The sequence below is a fragment of the Mastigoproctus giganteus genome, chromosome 4 (genome assembly GCF_048544385.1).
Source record: "Mastigoproctus giganteus isolate SK-2022 chromosome 4, ASM4854438v1, whole genome shotgun sequence".
NCBI classification, from domain to species: domain Eukaryota; kingdom Metazoa; phylum Arthropoda; class Arachnida; order Uropygi; family Thelyphonidae; genus Mastigoproctus; species Mastigoproctus giganteus.
Window position 1 is genome coordinate 62,367,881 of NC_143578.1, and position 21,195 is coordinate 62,389,075.

At 40.0% G+C, this 21,195-nt stretch overlaps 1 protein-coding gene across 1 annotated transcript in view; it reads right to left on the minus strand.

Moving 5' to 3' along the window:
- Positions 1 to 20,879: 20,879 nt before the first annotated feature.
- PQBP1 (poly-glutamine tract binding protein 1) overlaps positions 20,880 to 21,195 on the minus strand; it is a 172,478-nt gene continuing 172,162 nt past the window's right edge. The window contains exon 7 of the mRNA XM_090372746.1: positions 20,880 to 21,099. Coding sequence (XP_090228872.1) covers positions 20,931 to 21,099 — 169 coding nt within the window. The 3' untranslated portion in view covers positions 20,880 to 20,930. The remainder of the gene's footprint in view (positions 21,100 to 21,195) is intronic.

Here is a 21,195-nt window from a genome sequence, read left to right on the forward strand (position 1 = left end):
GGGCATATACTACCTAATGTTAAAGAATCTAAATAAGAGAACTCGTTACTCTCTCCAAAAGCTTTTCAACCAAATATTTGTCACAAAGTACTTTCCCTTATCCTGGCGAAATTCTGTAGTTCTACCCATTCCAAAGCCAGGAAAAAAAAAAAAAAAATCAGACCCACATAATTATACACCAATCTCTCTTACTAGCTGCTTAGGTAAGACTCTGGAATAAATGGTACATAGTCGCCTCACCTGGTATCTGGAAACTCAAACTACTATGAACAACGATCAGTTTAGATTTCGTAAAAACAGATCTCCCCTAGGCCTTATGATAAAGGCTGAGGAAAATGTGCGAAATGCATTCATAAAGAATGAACATTTGGTCATGGTGAGATTGAACAGAGAGAAAGCACTTGAAATCACGTGGCGTCATGGCATCCTTCGTGTCCTACATGCCCTGGGACTAAGAGGACATTTACCATAATTAATTCAGAGCTTTCTCGAATATCGAACTTTTCAGGTTCGTTATCGAAATACACTCTCCAAAAACTCCATACAGGAGAAAGGAGTCCCGCACTCTTCGCAGTTAGAATACACACTCTAACAACAACCATCCCGAATTCAGTAGAAATTTATCTTTATTCCGATGACCTCACTATATCCAGTCACTCACAAAATATGCACTCTATTGAAAGGAAACTCCAACTATCAATAAATAAAACACAATCATGGATGTTACTGAATGGTTACCGACTATCTCCACAGAAAACATTTGCTATACACTTCTGCAAGAAGCGAAAAGTGCATTCTGATCCTGAACTGTGCCTGAAAAACCCACATCTAATGAGTATGGGCTTGGCACATCCAGGGTCCTGAGCTAGATATCATAATTTTTCTCTTTCTTGGTGATTCCCTTCTACTTCTCTCTCTCTCTCTCTCTCTCTCTCTCTCTCTCTCTCTCTCTCTCTCTCTCTCTCTCTCAGGATAACTAATTTTTTTTTTTTGGCCGGTGCAGCATAAGCCTCAGGCTTCCTTGCACCGTATGGATAATAATAATAATAATAATAATAATAATAATAATAATAATAATATCTCAAAGAAGGAAGGAAGAACCTGTACACCCACAGCCACCTGATGCACATGGATGACATCAAGCTCTACGCGGGAACCGAAAAGCATCTCCAGCATCTACTCCAGATCACCGAAGAATTCAGCAAAGATATTAGGATGGAATTTGGTCTAAACAAATGCAAGACCCACGGATTACGTCAGGGAAATGTAGTCAACCGAAACTACTAGCTGCAGAGTGGTAAAGAGATCGAAGCCATGGCAGACGGAGAGTCCTACAAATACTTGGGGATGATGCAGGCTTAGTAGTTACAGCACAAGGAAATTAAGGCATGCCTGACGGAAAAATACCATCAGAGACACAGAAACCTGTTGAAAGCAAAGATGAACGGAGGGAACACAGTTAAAGCCATAAACACCTATGCAGTCCCAGTGCTAACATACTCCTTCGGAGTCATAGAGTAGACTAACGCCGAGCTGGAGGATATCACAAGAAAGACAAGGACAATGATGACCAAGAGTCGCCAACACCACCCGAAATCTGCCGTGGAGAGACTGACAATTGCCCGGGAAGAAGGAGGAAGGGGCCTGATAGACCTCATTGAGCAACAGAAGACAGCGATAGTTAACCTGAAAGATTACTTCCAGAAACACACAACAGCACTCCACCAGGCCATAAGGAAGATAGGTAAGCGGTATACCCCACTCAACCTAAGGGAAGAGTCCCCGCCCAACCAGGAGGTAAAAACGAAGCTAGAAAGATGAGCAGAGAAGACACTCCATGGTGGACACTACAATGATCTCCATCAAGATCACATAGATAAAACTGCTTCCGATGCATGGCTCACGAGCGGAACGCTCTTCCCCGAGACTAAAGGATTCATGCTCGCCATCCAAGACCAGGTAATCAAAACCAGAAACTATAGAAAATACATCGCCAAGGAACCCGGAATGTTCGATGACACATGTCGACGATGCCACCTGGTCTCAGAAACCATCCAACACGTCACCGCGGGATGCAAGGTGATCACACAGACTGAGTACACTCATAGACACAACCAGGTAGCCAGGATAATACATGAGAAGCTAGCAAGTAAATACCAGTTGGTCTAGGAAAGTGTATCGTACTACAAGTACGAACCTCAGGCAGTACTAGAGACCCCAACTCACAAGCTGTACTGGGACCGCGCCATAATAACGGATAGGACAATCCCGCACAACAGACCGGACATAACCCTTGTGGTTATGTCCGGTCTGTTGTGCGGGATAACAGCCTAGCAGCAATAGGTCTCCCAGCGAACACCTACAAGGAACTCCAGAAAGTCACAATCCTGAACACCTGTAGAATAGTCAGAGAGTTCCTCGACCAACAGTAACAACAGCCACCCTGTGTACTTGGTAGCAATACCCGTCACGAGGTGTAACCCCCAATCGGGGAGAAATAATAATAATAATAATAATAATAATAATGACAACATTAGATTCCCAGGTTTAATATTAGATAAGAAATTAAACTTCCTGAAACACATACAGCATGTACGAACTTTTTGTTTTAAGAAAATGAATATCTTTAGAGTGCTTTCTGCGATGTCATGGGGAGATGACCGACACTCCCTTCTTCACCTGTATAAAACTATAATCCGATCGAGACTAGACTATGGTGCACCCGTCTATATGACTCGAATAGAAAATCAGCATTACATTCCCTCAATACCATTCAACAAAATGCACTTAGATAGCTCTAGGTTCTTCCGAACGTCGCCAGTCCAGAGTCTTTATATTGATGCATATACCCCCATTATCCTTTCGGAGACAGATGCTGATGCTTATGTACGCAGCCAAATTTCGTAGTATGCCCTCACATCCCATCTGGCCTTACATGTTTACTCCGTCTTTCCAAAATAAACCTGCTAGAATCAGATTGAAGGATGTTGCGCAGAATTGGAGTGTCCCACTAGATAATATCCACCCAGACACTGGAGAAATGTAGCCTCCGTGGTACAGTTTCAAACCTTTATCTGGTGATTTTTTTCAAAAGTGGGGAAAACAGGCATTGGACAATCAAAGTATAAAGCAGCTACATTCAACTCATGCATCAGCAAACACGCACTGTCTGCAAATATATACTGAAGGATCCAAATCTGATACAGATCTAGGCGCTGCAGTAGTTCTTTCCACTTGTGCAATCTCTGAAAAACTTTTCCCAAGTTGCAGTATTTACACAGCTGAACTCCTTGCAATAAAAATGGCTATCGAACACCTCAACAACAGGTGTAATGAAAAAATAATAATCTGTAGCGGTTCCTTGAATGCAGTGATTTCTTTACAACATTCTATTTTGAAAGAAATCAGAGCCCAGTAATTATTCTCATAGAATATAACACAGAGGTAAAGTTCTGCTGGATTCCTGGGCATGCTGGAATTCAGAAAAATGAGAAAGCAGATCAAGCAGCAAAACATCCAGTCAACCCCGCGTCTTCACTTGCCTTGATTCCTTATATGGACTGCAAACTCATCATAAAACAGTTAGGTATTAACCAATGGGCATCAGTATGGCAGCAACAGACCCATAATAAACTTTGCCAAATAAAGAAAAAACCACAATATTGGAAATCTATTTCACGATTAAACAGAAGAGAAGAGGTTGTCCATGCAAGGACACGCATTGGGCATTCCCATCTCACCCACCTCCACTTGTTGACAGGTGATGAACCTCCTCACTGCCGTCATTGTCCCACCCTACTTACAGCGAAACATATCCTTCTCGAGTGTCCCCACAATCATGATGCGCGATTAACAAATTTTAAATCAGCTTTAACCAGAAACAAATCATTAGAGAGGAACCATATTCTCAGTGATCACGCAAATCTGTCAGACTTATTTAATTTTTTAAAAGAAATTCATTTATATGAACTTATCTGACACATGACAGAAAAAAAAAACCCTGCAGAATTACTGTGACAGGCACAATTTGACCTTAGTTGCCCTTGTGCCAATAAACTCTCATTAAAACCAACCTAGTAGTACGCTAGTACTGGGGGTAGGCGGGAAAGTTTCCCTGGAGATTTTGTAGGGGTCGAAATTGGAGTCCAAGTCCCCCGGAAAAGCATTCTGGTCCGTTGAGGCTTTTTCACGAGACCTGTAGCGATTCTCGACGCCCCTAAAGCTAAGGGTTACTCCAAAACACTTGGATAGCTTTGAGGACGGAAGTTAAGAAAGTGTTTGTTTTTCCATCAAACAACTAAGGTTGTGAGACGTTGGTATATAATGCCTATGAATTGCAACTTTCTAAACCTCACAAATCCATGTTGCTAGCATAGAGCAAGCTTCAGAGATGTCGTCAAATAAAAAAGGAACCTACCTTCATTATCTTTCCTTTCCTTTCCTTTGAAAACCCTCAACAAGTCCATGTTACTAAAACAGTGTGTTGTTTCTGTGCCCGTGATTTTCTTCTAGCCTACCAACCTTCAACCTAATCATGCTCCTGGAAAAAGAATTGGATTCAGGTGAGAAGGTAAGTTTAAAAAAATTAATAAATAATCTTATCTGGATTAAAAGTATTACAATATGATGGTCCAGGCTGCAGTAGGCACGCACTGACGTTTTAACCTGACTGTGAGAATGATCGGCATGAATCTTTCTGTAAAAAAATAAATGGGCAAAAAATATATTATTTTTTGTTTTTTCTAAATTTCTGCATTCCTCCTTTCTCAGTCGATAACGTATCTTTTGTTTCCTAAACCTTTTATTTAGCATTATTTGAGGGAAGTGATGCAAGAAAGCAAGCTTATACATCATTAGCCAAAAAAAAATTCCAATTTCAATTTCACCCATCTGGTCACTCCAAATGTTCCTATAGTTCAACTTTAAATTTATTTAAGCTATCAACTTCCACAACAACAGATGGAAGTCTGTTCCACGAATCAACTATCCGCTGGCTAAAGGAAAACTTCCGCATATCTGTTATACGACTGTCTTTCCTCAATTTGAATCTATGCCTCTTCGGGTTTTTAATCTGAACAAGCGGAGGTATCTCGTCAGCATTGAGCCTGCCAAACCATTCAAGGCCTTGTACACCTCAATCAGATCACTTCGCCTAGTCTCCTGATGCTGTAACTTGCAGCACTTAAGGCTTTCTTCGTAAGCGCACCCCTTTGTTCCTCTCACCAACCTTGTTGCTCTTTTCTGTACTCGTTCTAGTTGTTATTGTTGTTGTTGATGTTCTTGTGGTGTTTCTGGTGCAAGGGCAACTTAGGCCATATTGCACCTCCCAAATAAATTGACTTCACATACAGGAACTGCTTGTACAGCAGTTAGAAACGGTCATACATTTGAATTTGTTTTAAATAGAGAATGAATTCAGAGAGATTTGCTTCTTTACCTATGATGCTATCGAGAGACAGAGGTTGTTGCAGATCTGAGATGAAACTAAAAGCCATTCGTCGGGGGTTGTTAAACAAGTTACATTTCCAGGAGTATACGTTTTACTGTAAGTGGTTGCGAGCAGTGCGCACACTGAGGAGGATCATTCACTGTAAGCAAATATAGATGAGTCAGGTGAGTGTAACCTATTCGGATTCTGGCTAAGATTACTTCTTTTATATTTTTACGAAGTCCATAATTGTGGTTCGGGTTTTATTTGAAATAGCTTGTTATTTGTTTGCATTTTCCACAGAAGTGTCCATTGTTCCACAGATGCTCTCCGTATTTTGTGTCTATAATCAGGATATGGGACTAGATTATTTGATGAGGCTATATTGGAAGGATGCTTTGCAGCATCATTAGCATTAGCATTAATAAAGGCATATAATGCAAGAAAACAAGATTATGCAACATCAGCCAGAAAAAAAAAAAAAAAAAAAACTTCCACTTCACCCCTCCGTTCGTTCGAAATACCTGTCCAGCTGAGCCTTAAACTTATTTAGGCTATCAACTTCCACAACAAGGGATGGTAGTCTGTTCCACCAATCAACTACCCGCTGGCTAAAGGCAAATTTCCGCACATCTATCCTACATCTGTCTTTCCTCAATTTCAATTTATGCCCTCACAGGTGATTATTCTGAGCAAGAAGCAGAATCCCATCATCATTGACCATGCTCAAACCATTGAAGGCTTTATACACCTCTATCAGATAACCTCACCGGCGCCTAGTCTCCAGACACTGTAATTTGCAAAACTTAAGCCTTTCTTCGTAAGAGCAACCCTTTGTTCCATTCACTAACCTTGTTGCCCTTCTCTGTACTCGTTCCAGCAGCTCTACATCCTTCTTGAAATGAGGCCTCCAGACCTGTATACAGTACTCAAGGTGTGGCCTGACCATTGCCTTATACAAGGGAATAATCACCTCCTTATCCCTGCTAGAAAAATTTCTGTATATCATTGACAAGACACCATGAGCTACTCTTGCAGCCCGCCTGCACTGCTCAGAGAACTTCATATCTGCCCGCACAACCACCCCCAGGTCCTTTTCATTCTCTACCACTGTCAGTTTAGTACCACAGAGTTGATACGTTGCTCTGGGGTTGCTGTTTCCCATATGTAGTACTTTACATTTGTCAATGTTAAACTTCATTTGCCACCTCTCAGCCCATCTGCTCAACCTTTTCAGATTTTGTTGCAGCAGCATAGCATCAGTAGTGTCCTTAACAACCCTGCCAACTTTTGTATCGTCTGCAAACTTGGACATTAAGCTTGATATACCATCATCAATATTATTTATAAATACAGAAAACAATAATGGACCCAACACTGAACCCTGAGGGACTCCACTAATAACATTAGTCCACGATGAGCAGTGTCCATTGATTACCACTCTCTGTCTTCTCCCCCTCAACCACCCCTTTATCCATAGCAGCAATTTGCCTCCAATGCCCTGCTCCAATTTGTGCAGCAGTCTTCCATGTGCAACAGTATCAAAAGCCTTTCTAAGATCCAAGTATACAATATCAAAGTTATTCCCTGCATCCAGTTCTTTTGTGACTTCATCTTAGTATCCAATCAAATTGGTCAGGCAAGACTTCCCCTTAACAAAATCATGCTGTGTCCGAGCTATAACTGAAGTCTTGTCTAGATGATCCTGCAGTGCTTCTTTAACCAGTGCCTCCATTAATTTTCCTGGAACAGAAGTTAAACTCACAGGTCTCCCTTTAGGCGCCTCCGTAGCCAGGTGGGAAGGAGCAGCGGTGCGTTAGCACACGCTTCTTGATTAGACCGGGGTTCGAGCCCGTCACCACTAAATATGGAGGATGCGGAAAGGTCACGGAATGACCACCGCATATCCCGGACATTAGCTTAGTTGCTAATGCTCCTAAAAACCAAATAACAACAACAGCAACAGGTCTCCCTTTGATCCTCCTTGTGAATTGGGGTCACATTTGCACATCTCCAGTCTATGGGTACCTCCCCTGAGTCCAAGGAAACTTTCATAATTATGGCTAAGGGTTTGCTTACTTCCTTTGCTGCCTCCTTTAATATAACTGGATAGATCCTATCCACCCCAGGTGCTTTATATTCAATAATTTATCCTCCACTTTACTCTCAGTTATTACAAGATTCTCTAGCTTACTGCCAGAGTTGAATACACCTCTGGCATTCCCCTTGCTGAATAACTCCTCATGTGTGAATGTCGATGCAAAATATTCATTTAGTTTGTTAGCTACTTGAGCAGGATCATCAACAGTTGACCCATCGATATCAAGTGGACCAATCTGATTCATCCCCTTCCTTCTAGAGTTTACATAAGTAGTGAACTCTTTGCTGTTTTTCTTTGCATCCCTTGCCAAAGAGTTCTCGTAATCTGCCTTCGCCTGCCTAACCTCCTTTGTAACTTGGTTACAGATCAACTTGTATCTATTATAGGCTTCTGTGTCACGTATTAATTAATGTGTATCCCATGCATTTTTCTTCTCTGCCATATGTCTCATTAGTTCATCTCACATCCATCTGCACATTCATTTGCACATTCATCTGCACATCCATCTGCACATTCATATGCACATCCATGTACACTTTCTTTTCCTGGAATACCACTGTGGCCAGGGATCCAAGAAAATATAACAATTTGTTGATGCTCATGAAGCTGCATCAGCTTATGTCTTATGAGTTTTAATAAAGGATTGTTAGGTGAGGAAGTGCCTTTCAAAGTTAAAACAGCACTTTGTGAATCAGTATATATTATACTTTTATTTATTGACAGCTGTGAGATATTTTTCAGAGCAAGTACAATGGCATGAATCTCAGCAGTATATCTGCTACATTCATCTGGAAGTGAAAACGAGATAGTTGAATTAGGGAAGACAGCAGCTGCACCCACTTGATTGTCAGACTTTGAACCATCAGTTTATATCTTGGTGAATTCGGGGTACTTTTGTGTATGAACATAATGTAGTTGTTAGATGTTAATCTTTGCTATGGAACTTTTACCCCATTGCTCAAGGTATTCATTAGAAGAAGGTAGTCTACGGGGGACCTGGATCTTGATTCTCTGAGGATATTATCAAATTGGATGTTCCAGCTTTCTGCAGTCTGATACCAGCAGGCTGAATTGTTCTTGCTTTATTTGTATAGTGGGTTTTCCACTGAGGATCATGCAGGAGTTGCCAAACAGGATGAGTAAGCAGGCTTTTAATTTTAGCTGTGTAATTCATCAGCAATATCTTTCTTCTGATGCTAAGTGGAGGTTCGTGAGCCTCAACGTAAAGACTTTGAACTGGTGATGTTCTGTATGCACCTAGGGCTGTCCTAAGAGAGGAATGTTGGATGGGCGCAAGACGCGCTAAGGTGCTTTCCCTAGCTGAGTCATAAACAGGTGCTTCGTAGTCTAGTCGAGATCTAATTAGGGACTTATATAAGTGGAGCAGTGTATAACGATCTGCACCCCAATATGTACTGGAGATGACCCGGAGTATATTCATTTTCTTTGCGCAAGTGGTTCTTAGATATTTTATGTGCTCCTGGAAGTTTAATTTCTTATCAAAAATTAGCCCTAGGAGACGAATACTGTTCACGATTGGTAGAGGATGATTATTCAAGAGCAACTCAGGTTCAGGATGCATTCTGTGCTTTGTGCAGAAATGTACGGCTGTAGATTTGTGGCTTGACAGTCCGTATCCATTTTGTGCCATCCATAATTCAATGTTGTTTATGGATATTTGTAGATGCCTCTCGATATAGTCCATATTCTGGGAATGGCAGGATATGGTAAGGTCATCCGCATAGAGATATGAGTCAACGGTGTTTGGAATGCAGTTTGTGATATTGTTTATTCGTAGTGAGAACAGAGCCCTGTGGGACTCCTTCTTCTTGTATATATGTTTGAGATAAAACCTGCAGGTACTTAACTTGGAAAGATCTGTGTCGAAGAAAGCTTTGAATAAAATATGGTAAATGCCCTCTCATATGAATAGAATGGAGATTTCTTAGGATGCTGTATCGCCATGTGCTATCAAATGCCTTCTCTATATCAAGGCATATCATGACGAGATGTTGATTTCTGATGAATGCGTTCCTTATGATTGATTCAGCTTTTGTCATGAGGTCTAGGGAAGATCTATTCTTTCGAAAACCAAACTGATTTTTACTGATTATATTTCGGGATTCAAGATACCAGGTGAGACGATGGCGAACCATTTTTTCGAAAGTCTTACTCAAGCAGCTGGTTAGAGAGATTGGTCTATAATTGTGTGGAATCGAATAATCTTTTCCAGGTTTCGGTATAGCTATTATACTGTATAAGGGTGTTGCCAGGAAGTGGGGAATATATGTTCTGAGAATATCCGATTGTAAAATTTAAGCAATGAAGATAGCGATTTCTGATTGAGATGTTGAAGCATTATGTAGTAAATTCCGTCAGGGCCAGGAGCACTGTTTCTTGAGATATATATAGATTCTTTCAGTTCAGATATTGTTAATGGTTGGTTATAGGGTAAATGGCATGTAGCTTTGAAGTTCAGTTTCCTTTTCTCAGTTTCGGCTTTAATTTTTTGGAAAGACTGTTGATATGCGCTTGAGGCCGACAATTCACAGAACACAGTTCCTAAGGCATTGGCAATCTCTCCAGGAGAGGCGATCTCCTTCCCATTCCAGTTAATAATAGGAGAAGGTGATACATGATATTTTACACTTAGCTTCTTTATTTTTATCCAGATTATTCGAGTATCAGTATCTTTGTTGATTGAGGAGGCGAATTTTACCCATGAATCTTTTTTGACCTTTCGCCGGATGAAATGAGCTTCGGCTCTCAAGTCTCTTGAAGTTAATAAGGTTGGCAATGGTCAGATATTTGCGGAAGGTGTTCCATGCTGCATTTTCTTTCCTTTTTCGCTTTATTGCAATCACCATTTCACCAGTGATTGGTATGCTGATGGTTTCTTATTTGAGACTGTGGGATGGCGGCTGTTGCAGCTGTTAGTATCTGCTTTGTAATATATTCGGTGGCATCGTCAATAGCAGAAGACGTAATGATATCCTCATCAAAAGATACATGATTGGTAAATTTTGTGCAGTTTGCTTTGGAAATTTTCCATTGAGTTTTTGTTTCTGTTTGTTTGGAATGGGTGGTTTGAATGCTACAAATCAGTGGAAAATGATCGCTGTTTAGAGGGTTGTCGTATACTATCCACTCTATGGTTGGGAACAGGATCGGATAGCAGATTGAGAGATTGATAGCAGTGCTTGACCTAGTAGGAAAATGGAAGCAGGTGGGTATACCAGTGTTCAACAGTGTCAACACTGGTCAACTCTCTATCAAGTAACATTTCAATAAGTTCACCACGTCCATCTGAGACCAGAGAACCCCACAATGGATGGTGTCCATTAAAATCGCCTAATAGACAGATCGGAGATGGTAATTGAGAAATAAGGTTTTCCAAATCCTGAAATGTGCATGGATGGTTTGGCAGAAGATGTATCGAGACCACTGTCAATATGATACCGATAACTATACGTGTAGCAACAGCTTCTAATGGTGTTTTCAAAGGAACGCGCCTGGAGGGGACTCGTGATTCCACAAGTACAGCTACTCCTCCATGAGGGCTGTTAGTTTCAGATCGATCTTTTTCTGAAGATGGTGTAATTTTCGACTGAAACGAAGATTTTTGGTGATAAATTCGTTTCTTGTAGGCATATGACATCAGGTTTGAAATGGTGAATTAATTCACAGATATCGTCAATATTGCTGCGAAAACCTCTGCAATTCCACTGTATGATTTGCTCCATTATTTAGTTTTGTGGGTGGAAGTTGAGTCTATCTGTTTTTTGTGGGTAGCTTGTTTATATCTTTCGAGTTTTGATTTTTCTTTTCTTGAAAAATTAGGGTGTTCTGAATCATTGCTTTCTTCCATATCGTCATCTGCATGTATTTTTAGCAGATCTACGTCATCTGTGTTCATGCTTGATAGATGAGATTGCTTTGCTTCAACAGGATCTGATTTCTGCATATTATCCACTGCTTGACAACGGGGAGGTCTCTGGGATGGAACTGTTAGTGTTGTATTATTGCATTGGTCTACTACATTTGGTGGAGATGGATGTTCGAGCGAGAGGACTGATCGAGCCCAGTTGGAGATCGATGTGTCTGGAGGAATGGTCACTTCCATCTGACATTCTACTGATTGGTGACTGTGAGTAGCAGAAACATAGGTGTGTTTTGGTGGCATACTTAATTTTATTTGTTTTCTTGCCTCTTGATAGGAAACCTTATTTTCAATTTTATATTTTTGTATTTTTCCCCCAACCTCCAGAGGTCGCAGTCTTTGGAATATACCGGATGGTTGCCTTTGCAATTTGGACACTGTGGAGTTGGTGCCTTACATTCTGTTTGTGTATGAGTTTTACACCCACAGTTTGCACTAATTGCATCTCCACGGCATGCTGTCTGGGAATGGCCAAATTTCTAGCATTTAAAACATCTTAGAGGGTTCGGGATATAGGGCCGAACGCGACAATTTAAATATCCTGCCTTGACTGAAGATAGTAGGTTTGGAGAACTGAAAGTTAAAATTATACTCTGGGTAGGGACTAAATTGCCATCTTTTCAGATCATGATCCTTTTTGCTTGAGTGACGTTTTGTTCTTTAAGTTCTTGAACTATTTCGTCTTCAGGGCCGTTCAATAAATCTCATTCAGTGATCACTCCCTTTGAAGAATTGAGGGTGGTATGTGGCGTGATTTGAACTGAGATTCCACTCAAGGATGTCAGACGTAGTAGTTAAGTGTCTAGAATTGATGGTCTCTATTAACAAATCTACGGATTGAAGACGTTTCACCATTTTTGGTGAACATGCAGCATGTTCGAGGCATCTCTGAATGATGAAGGCGGATATTTTGCCGACAGGTTGCATTGACAGAGAATGTATAATCAGGAATGCTGGTAATTCCTGTCTGCTAGTGTCTTTCTTCATTCTCTTTGAGATAGAGAAGTCATGGTCAGTGTCTTGTGTATCATTTGGTTGAGAGCTCTTCGGCTCTAAGCGTGGAAAATCACTTGTTTCCATCTCTGCTCCTTTTAGCCCCGGGGGTTGTCATATCCCCCAGGTTACCGGCCCCGCCACGTGGAGGCAGGAGCGGTGCCACCAGTGACCAAGCGGTTGTTTAAATTAATACAGTTTGTTAGTAATAAATATAAAGACTAAGAAAAGAAAGGTGGATTTCCTTTCTTGGTTCTTATTTTTGATCTCTAAAGCGCAGAACCACTTCAAGTAAACAAAAGAATAAACACACTAGAAAGAAACAAAACTATAACACTTTAGAGAGCACTCTATCATCGCAGTAAGAAAATCGCTTGTCACTCGGGGACACTCGTTCTAGTAACTCTACATCCTTCCTAAAATGAGCCCTCCAGACTTGTATACAGTACTCAAGGTGCGGCCTGACCATTGCCTTATACTAAGGGATAATCACCTCCCTGTCACTGCTAACAAAATTATCATTGACAAAACTCCATGACCTGCTCTGGCAGCCTGTCTGCACTGTCAGAGAACTTCATATCTGACTGCAAAATTATACCCATGTCTTTTTAATTCTACACCCACCCCTGAGTGTAATGCCACACAGTTGGTACGTTTCTCTTGGGTTACTGCTACCCATATGCAGTACTTTGCATTTGTCAATGTTAAACTTCAATTGCCACTTCTCAGCCCATCTGTCTAACTTTTCTAGATCCTGTTGCAGTAGCATACTCTCTTTACTGTCATTAACAACCCTGCAAACCTTTGTATTATCTGCAAACTTGGACATTAAGCCTGATATACCTTCATCAATATCATTGATGAACAAACAAAACAACAATGGGCCCAACACCGAACCCTGGGGCCTCTACTAATAACATTAGTCCATGTAGAGCAGTGTCCATTCATTACCACTCTCTGCTACCTCCCACTCAACCATCCCATTATCCACTGCAGCAACTTGCCCTTAATACTATACCACTCCAATTTGTACAGCAGTCTTTCATGGGCAACAGTATCAAAAGCTTTCCTGAAAACCAAGTATATGATATAAAATTATTTTTTGCATCCAGTTCCTTTGTGACCACATCGAGTATCCAATCAAATTTGTCAGACAAGACTTCACCTTAACAAACTCGTGCTGTGTCTGAACTATTACTGCAGTCTTGTATAGGTGATCCTGTATCACCTCTATAACCAGTCGTTCCATTATTTTCCCCGGAACAGAAGTTAAAATAACAGGTCTATAATTACTTGGGTCACCTCTTTGTGAATTAGTGATACATTTGCACACCTCCAGTCCATAGGGACCTCCCCTGAATCTGAGGATGCTCTCATAATTATGGCTAAGTGTTTGCTAACTTCCCTTGCTATCGAAAATCGTACATTACAGTAAGAAATAATTAACAATAATTAAAATCAAATGAACACAATTAAAAATTAAGCAAAAAATTAATTTAACGAAAAATATTGCAAAACGATTTTCTTTCCTGAAGCTGACCCAAGTGGGTCAGCTTCAGGAAGGGATGCAGGGGTTATCCACTTGCTACAATAAATAGAATTAGGGTACAAGCTAAGGACAGAATAAAAAAAATACACCAATCAACAATAGTAATATCAAAAAACACTATTTCTGTCCCATATGTTGAACAGTGGCACAAACAACTTAACAGATTCTTTAAAGATGCTGAATTTAAAATTGTAGCCAGGCCAATACGTAAATTACATACTATACTGAACAATCGTCCTTTCCTCGTTCGCAATACAAATAAATGACCTGGCATACAACATTTCTTGCGGAGATTGCAACTCGTCTTATCAGGGTTCTAGCTGTTTCCTCTGAATTTTCGTGTTAATCAACACGCGGCCTCAGTTCGTGCTTCTCGTTCAATTTGATCAAAATGGTCAGACTAGACTTCCCCTTAATAAATCCACGTTGTGTCTGAACTATTACTGCAGTCTTGTCTAGGTGATCCTGCATCATTTCTTTAACCAGTGACTCATTATTTAACCCCGAACAGAAGTTAAACTAAACAGGTCTATAATTATTTGCGTCACCCTGGGAACCCCTGTTGTGAATTGGTGATGCATTTGGACATCTCTGGTCTGTGAGGACATCCCCTGAGTCCAAGGATGCTCTCATAATTATGAGTAAGGGTTTGCTTACTTCCTTCGCTGCTTCCTTTAATACAACTGGATAGAATCCATCTGCCCCACGTGCCTTTTTAATGTTTAACTTCAACAATTTCTCCTCCACTTTGCTCTACGTTATTACAAAATCATTTAGCTCCCTTTTAGAGTTTAGTAAACTTCTTTCCTCCCTGTCCTTACAGAATTCCTCATGTGTGAATGTAGATGCAAAATACTCATTCAGTTTGTGAGCTATCTGAGCAGGTTCATCAACAGTACTACTACCAACATCAAGTGGACCAATCTGATTCATCCCCTTCCTTCTAGAGTTTACATAGGTAAAATAGTCTGTTTTGATTTTCTTTGCATCCTTTGCTAAGGATTTCTCGTAATCTGCCTTCGCTTGCCTAACATCTTTTGTGACTTGATTACAGACTAGCTTATATCTGCCATAGTTTCTGTGTCGCCTGATAATTTATATGTACCCCACTCATTTTTATTCTCTGCGATGAGCCTCATTCTCGTAATCTGCCTTCGCTTGCCTAACATCTTTTGTGACTTGATTACAGACTAGCTTATATCTGCCATAGTTTCTGTGTCGCCTGATAATTTATATGTACCCCACTCATTTTTATTCTCTGCGATGAGCCTCATTAGTTCATCTAACATCCATTTAGGTCAAAATCTTGAACAGTATTTCTTAGTTGGTATGAGAAGCCTAATTGCTTCCAAGATTAATTCCTTGAAGGCTACCCATTTAGAATTTGTTCTTAACTGATGATGTTAAAAACATCATCAGTTGATCCCACTGTATAGAATTTAAAAACTGTCTGAGACCACTGTAGTCACCTTTACGTAAAAAAAAACAAAACAAAACCACTCCTTTTACCCTTGATGGTAGTTACAAGAATGCTCTTTCATAATTACAGCTAAGGGTTTGCTTACCTCCTTTGCTGTCTCCCTTAATATATTCTTGTCTTATTTTACCTATCCTTTTTGCACAATATACGTGTATTTTCTGTTCCCTTGACAACAGCGTCACCGACCATAGCTACCTTCTGTGGGAATTGCACATTTTGCCTCTGGGATTACCTTTTTTCTTTGATGCACAAGTGTAACCTCTGGCATTGAGGTGGGCAACTGAGAGCTAGATGAGCTCCATTTTTATTCCTTCGATGGTCACTCCTGTTCTTCAAACTCTCATAAAAACCCATTATAACACTGAATTTACGCTTAGTTTTCTCATTTCTAGTAGGTACACCGGTAGTAATTTACTATTCAATTTTTTTATTTTCAAATTATTCAGTTTCTGTATTCTGTATTATTCAAACTGGATCCATATCCTCATTTCCTTCTTCCAGAAACAAAACTTCTCTTTGCTTTAAGTTTTGTTCCAGTGATCAGCGTGTCTAAAAGGCCAGAATGGGCTTGCAGTATGGAATTGGTTGTGGCAGTTATAAACTGTAGTGGTGTTCAGTAAATCATCAGTAGGTTGCTTCTTAATAATTTTGTTACTAAAGGATTTGACACGAGTGAATATATCCACAATTGTTTTGGAAAATTTCCATTTTATGTGAATTTCTCTCTCTGCAATACCAAATGTTTGTATTTTGTGGAAAATGATCACCAGTATTTGGAAGTGTAAGATTCCCTGCACTTGTAGAAAATAGATCGATACGTTATCCTGACATGCAACATATCCACTTTAAGCGGATATATTGCGTTAAAATCCCTTAAGTAAAAAGAGAGGTAAGTTGCCGTTGGAGTTCTTCCAAGTTATTAGGAATATGTGGAAAAGACCTGAATTCGAGTTCCATCGATGACAGGGGGAATGTTTAAAGGCCTTTTCACGTGGCAGAATGTCAGTCTCAGACGGAGGGTAGCATGGTGTTTTTGACTCCAGGAAACTCGGGTTTCTCAGCAAACAGAAAATCGACCTCAAAACACACGCAATTTATAGACATAATACATACGGCACGAATGGCCTAAGTCACTGATTCTCTTAAAACACTATTATAACAACACATGTATCATCAATATTGCTATGTAGAGATCTACAATTCCACTTCATGATGTGATGCGTTATTTGGTTTTATTCGATATTCTTCAGTCTGCTTTCTTTCTTTCTTTTTTTTTTTTTAAAGTTCAGATTGTCCTTTTTTGGAAAGGATAAGATTCGTTCATCTAAACTAGCACTGTAATCGACAGCTATATTTGTCTGGTTTCAAAATTTGGGCTAGTTTTTAATTTTATGTCTGTTGGTATATGACACGCAATTGTCAGAACTCAAGTGGAATTTTGTTGGCTAACATCTACCATGCATGGTTCCTTACGACCTGTTTTGAAGATGACCAGAACATTATTCAAGCCCAATCTGCAAAGGTTAGCAGAAATTACTTCAATTTGCCTTTGCCATTGACTGATATTTTTAGGTCACTCCTGCATGTGAGTGCTTAAATGCACTTCCAGCATCCCCATCCCTAAAACATTCCTTGTATGAACATAGATGCATTTTTCTTCTATGGCACAACTCTTCCGACGTTCATTTAGGTCTAAACCTTAAACAATATCTATTGGTATAAAAATCCTAGTCACTTCTACTACTTCCACTACCTTGAATGCTTCCAAATTCGAATTTTGTTCCACAAGTCTTTCTGTTATTGTGTGCTTGCTTGCTGAACATCATGCCAATGGAGAATAAGGCCATTAGCTCTTACTATTATTCAACATTCAATGTGTACCATATGGTTTCCAAGCAAGTTCATTCGGGTATCGATATTCCAGAAAACACCTGTTTTATATGATCGACTAGTGGTTTATATATTAGGACAACAAACTCGTGTTCTCAAGATCTATTCTGAAATGTGGAGAATAGATTCGCAACATCAAGATCGGCGCTGTGTTATTCACTCTGAAATCCTCCCTGAAGTTAGACCTCAGTGCCGCAGAAACGTGATTCTTTTATTATAAAACTTGTGCTGTGGCTAATGTGTAGCAAGAGAGTGGCTGAGGCAAGAATGAATAAACAAAACATGATTTATTAAATATAGCATACAAAATAGATAAAAGAAACAAATTGCTGCATCTTTAGTATAGTACAATAAAACTCTATAACTTTATCACCGAATAGATTAGTATGGTTATGGTGCATGTATGCAAATTTGTCTGCATTCTTCATGTAGCCGTTGGTCAACCCTCTTGCTCATACTCAATGTGGCCGACAGACATCTCGCTGTTCAAGTATTTGGGTAGCAGTGTAAGGATGGCATGTAATTTTGACAATAACCGATAGTAACACATTTATAATAATGGGTCTTGTTGGTCTTAAATTCCAGGGCCTATGTGTGACAAAATAGATACTTATCATAGTGTGCACCTAGGAGGAGGGATGTTTGTTGATGACTCAGTCAATAAGGGGTTAGGTCTTAATGTTTGATAATTTCATTCCACTATCATATCAGAAACATGGGGTGAATTTACCAGAATACTCCTTGGTACGTTCCGTGGTTGGTGGTTCAGAGTAGTAGGAGCTACGATATCAAACTCTCAAGATGTCCTTTTTTCGTCAGCTGATCTCACCAGAAACTCTCAGGGTTCGGCTCTCTAGATTTCTGCTCTTCTCTCCATCTTGTCTCTGTTCTCTCCGTACTGTCTTGTCTCTCTGCATCCACGCTCTTTTTTCTTCCCCCTCTTTGTCTCCCATCTGCATATATGTATGTCCCCCCCCCTTTTGAGTTTCCAATCCTTCCATTGGTCAAAAGGCTAGTTTCGTGGGGAAAAGAAAATCCCAGGGACTGTTAGACCCGACACAGTAAAAATGGAATTTATGAGTAAGAGGAACTTCACATCCACATGGGGTTGTATTTCCAGACGGCCCAGTGGTAGTCACTAGATATAGTCTGCTCACTCCTACACAAGGAATCTCCAGACAACAATCACCCCATGGTTATCTGGTTCAGATTTCACCAAAAAGTACATTCCTTAATTGACATTACTCAGTTCTCTCTGACAAAAGTCATATACCTTCTCACCATTTTATAAACACTACCTCCACGATGTTCGTCCGATCCGATCGAGTAACAATCTCTCGCTGTGAATCAGCCGGACTCATAAAGATGGCATAGTGTTTCAACTGCTGTTTTCCCTAGCGCGGCGTCAACGAGCGCATGTTAGAGCAAAAGAAAACAGCCTTCGACAAGAAGTGAATGTTATTTTACAAGTATAGTAGTGGCAGAAGTATAGGGTGACTGCTCTTAAATGCGAATAAAAAAGTAAAAATGAAGGCATTTTTACAATTTACTGTTGTTAACATCATCAGTTGTTCCCACTGAACAAATTTTAAAAATTTTGTTTGAGACCACTGTATTTACACAATTGTGGAAAAGACCATTGTATTTATGAAGTTACCTTTATGGAAGCAAAATCTCTTCCTGTTACCTTTGATAGTAGTTACATCTTTAAGTAAATCCCACATTAGTACACTGTGAACACTGCCACCTGGTGGTTTTTAATGTGCAGATTCTTAATTCATGAAATGTAACTGCTAATAATCAGATTTAAGAGTATTGCTTTCTTGTTTCCTCTATGTTGGTGTAGAAAACAGTCATCCAATAAATTCACAAAAGTCTTGCTATTGCACAAGTGATCAAACCATAAGCTCAAGTCAACATCTGGAAAGTTAAAAATATCCCATCATAAGATATTCTGTTTTTCTCATTCACTCTATTCGTCTGTATAGTTTTTCATTAAACTTATCAAAACACTTCTAATTTCGATGCTGTTTTTCCAGTGCTTATGTCACACAAAACCAACTGAACATTGCATTGGCTACTTATATTGATTGGATGCACTGCCTTAGATTTTATGTGTTTAACTGGGAGCATAATTCCCTACCCAACTGACCTGTCTATACACACTGTACACAGAGTGGACAGAAATCACGGGATACCAACCTAGTAATGGGTAGACCCACCTTTTGTGCAGATAAGGTCAGTCACACACGAGGCATTGAGTCTACCAGTTCATGAAAGCGTTCCATAGGTATTTCCATCCATGCTTTCTGCACCGCTATCCATAATTCCATTGCATTCCTGGGTGGAGGATCCAAAGCTTGAATGGACCTTTCCACAGCATCCCAAAGATGCTCCACAGGGTTCGTGTCTGGTGAACGGGGAGGCCATTTCATGGCAGAAAAATCTGTGAAATGCCCTTCGAACCATGTAGTAGTCACAATGGCTCTGGGGGGAGGCACATTATCCTGCTGGAAGAGTCCACTGCCTAATGGCTGCACGATGACTGTGAAGGGATGCAGATGGTTTGCAAGAATGGACATGTAACCTGGACCATTCAGAAATGCAAAGAAGATGTACCAGAGGTCCCATGTGCCAATTGAGTTTCACTTCTAAAGGAAATCATTTCTGTACATAGCCAACTATGTCATAGTTAAAAAAGTTATAAATAGGCATAATTTAAAAATAGTTATAAATAGGCATCATTAGGTATATCACATATTGTGAATACCTTCACAATATGAGATACTGTGAAGGTATTCACATAACCTATTTACATAACCTGAGGTTTTGGCCCTAAACTATACCATAATCTAAATTACTCCCCACTATCTGACATCTCTCATATTGTGGATTTATAATTCGCAACTGGGTTGTCATCATTGCAACACCGGGTTTGTTTGTTATTGTTATTTTGTTTTTAGGAGCATTAGCAACTAAAGCCATATTGCTCCGGGGATATGCGGTGGTCATTCCCTGACCTTTCCGCATCCTCCGTATTTGGTGGTGACAGGTTCGAACCCCGGTTTAATCAAGAAGCGTGTGCTACGCACTGCTGCTCCTTCCCACCTGGCTACGGAGGCGCCTGCAACACCGGGTACCTGCCCACCCACTGATGAAGAGCCAATAAGCTCCGAAACGGTGTCGTATAGGTGATGATATCCGCTGAGAATAAGTAACAATAGTCTTCTCCTATGGTGAAGCGTTACTTATTTGAGGTAGTACAATACCATGGAAACTCGTCGTGAACGTATTCACAATACTTAATGATGTCAATTTATAACTACTTATGTAGTTGGCTATTACTAAATGACCAATTCTCTTTGATATAACAAAAAAAAAAAAAAAAAAAATCTATGTCCCTTCTTCCCCCCCTACCATGAATGTATGGTGCAATTTTATTTGTAGTGAATAAGAATGTTACACAATACACAAGCAAGTTAGATACTACCACTCAGCTACGATGAAGGAAAAAAAGATTTATTTATGTACAGCAGACAAAGTTAAAGGTTACTTCTTGAGAGGAGTACCATCCTTAGGTGTTTTCATCTCTGCATTCATACGTAGGACAGTACCAGGACTAGGATATGGCCTCATTTGATAAAGAGGACCGGATGCTGTAGTATCAGCTCCTGTTTTGGCTTCACCTTTACGCTCCAATCCCGAAGACCACGTTCCTCTGTTAAAGAAAATGGTAAATAAACTAATATCTGCAAATACTAGTCAATTTTTAAGCATAAATTTGTGCATATATTTATTGAATCATATGACTTGG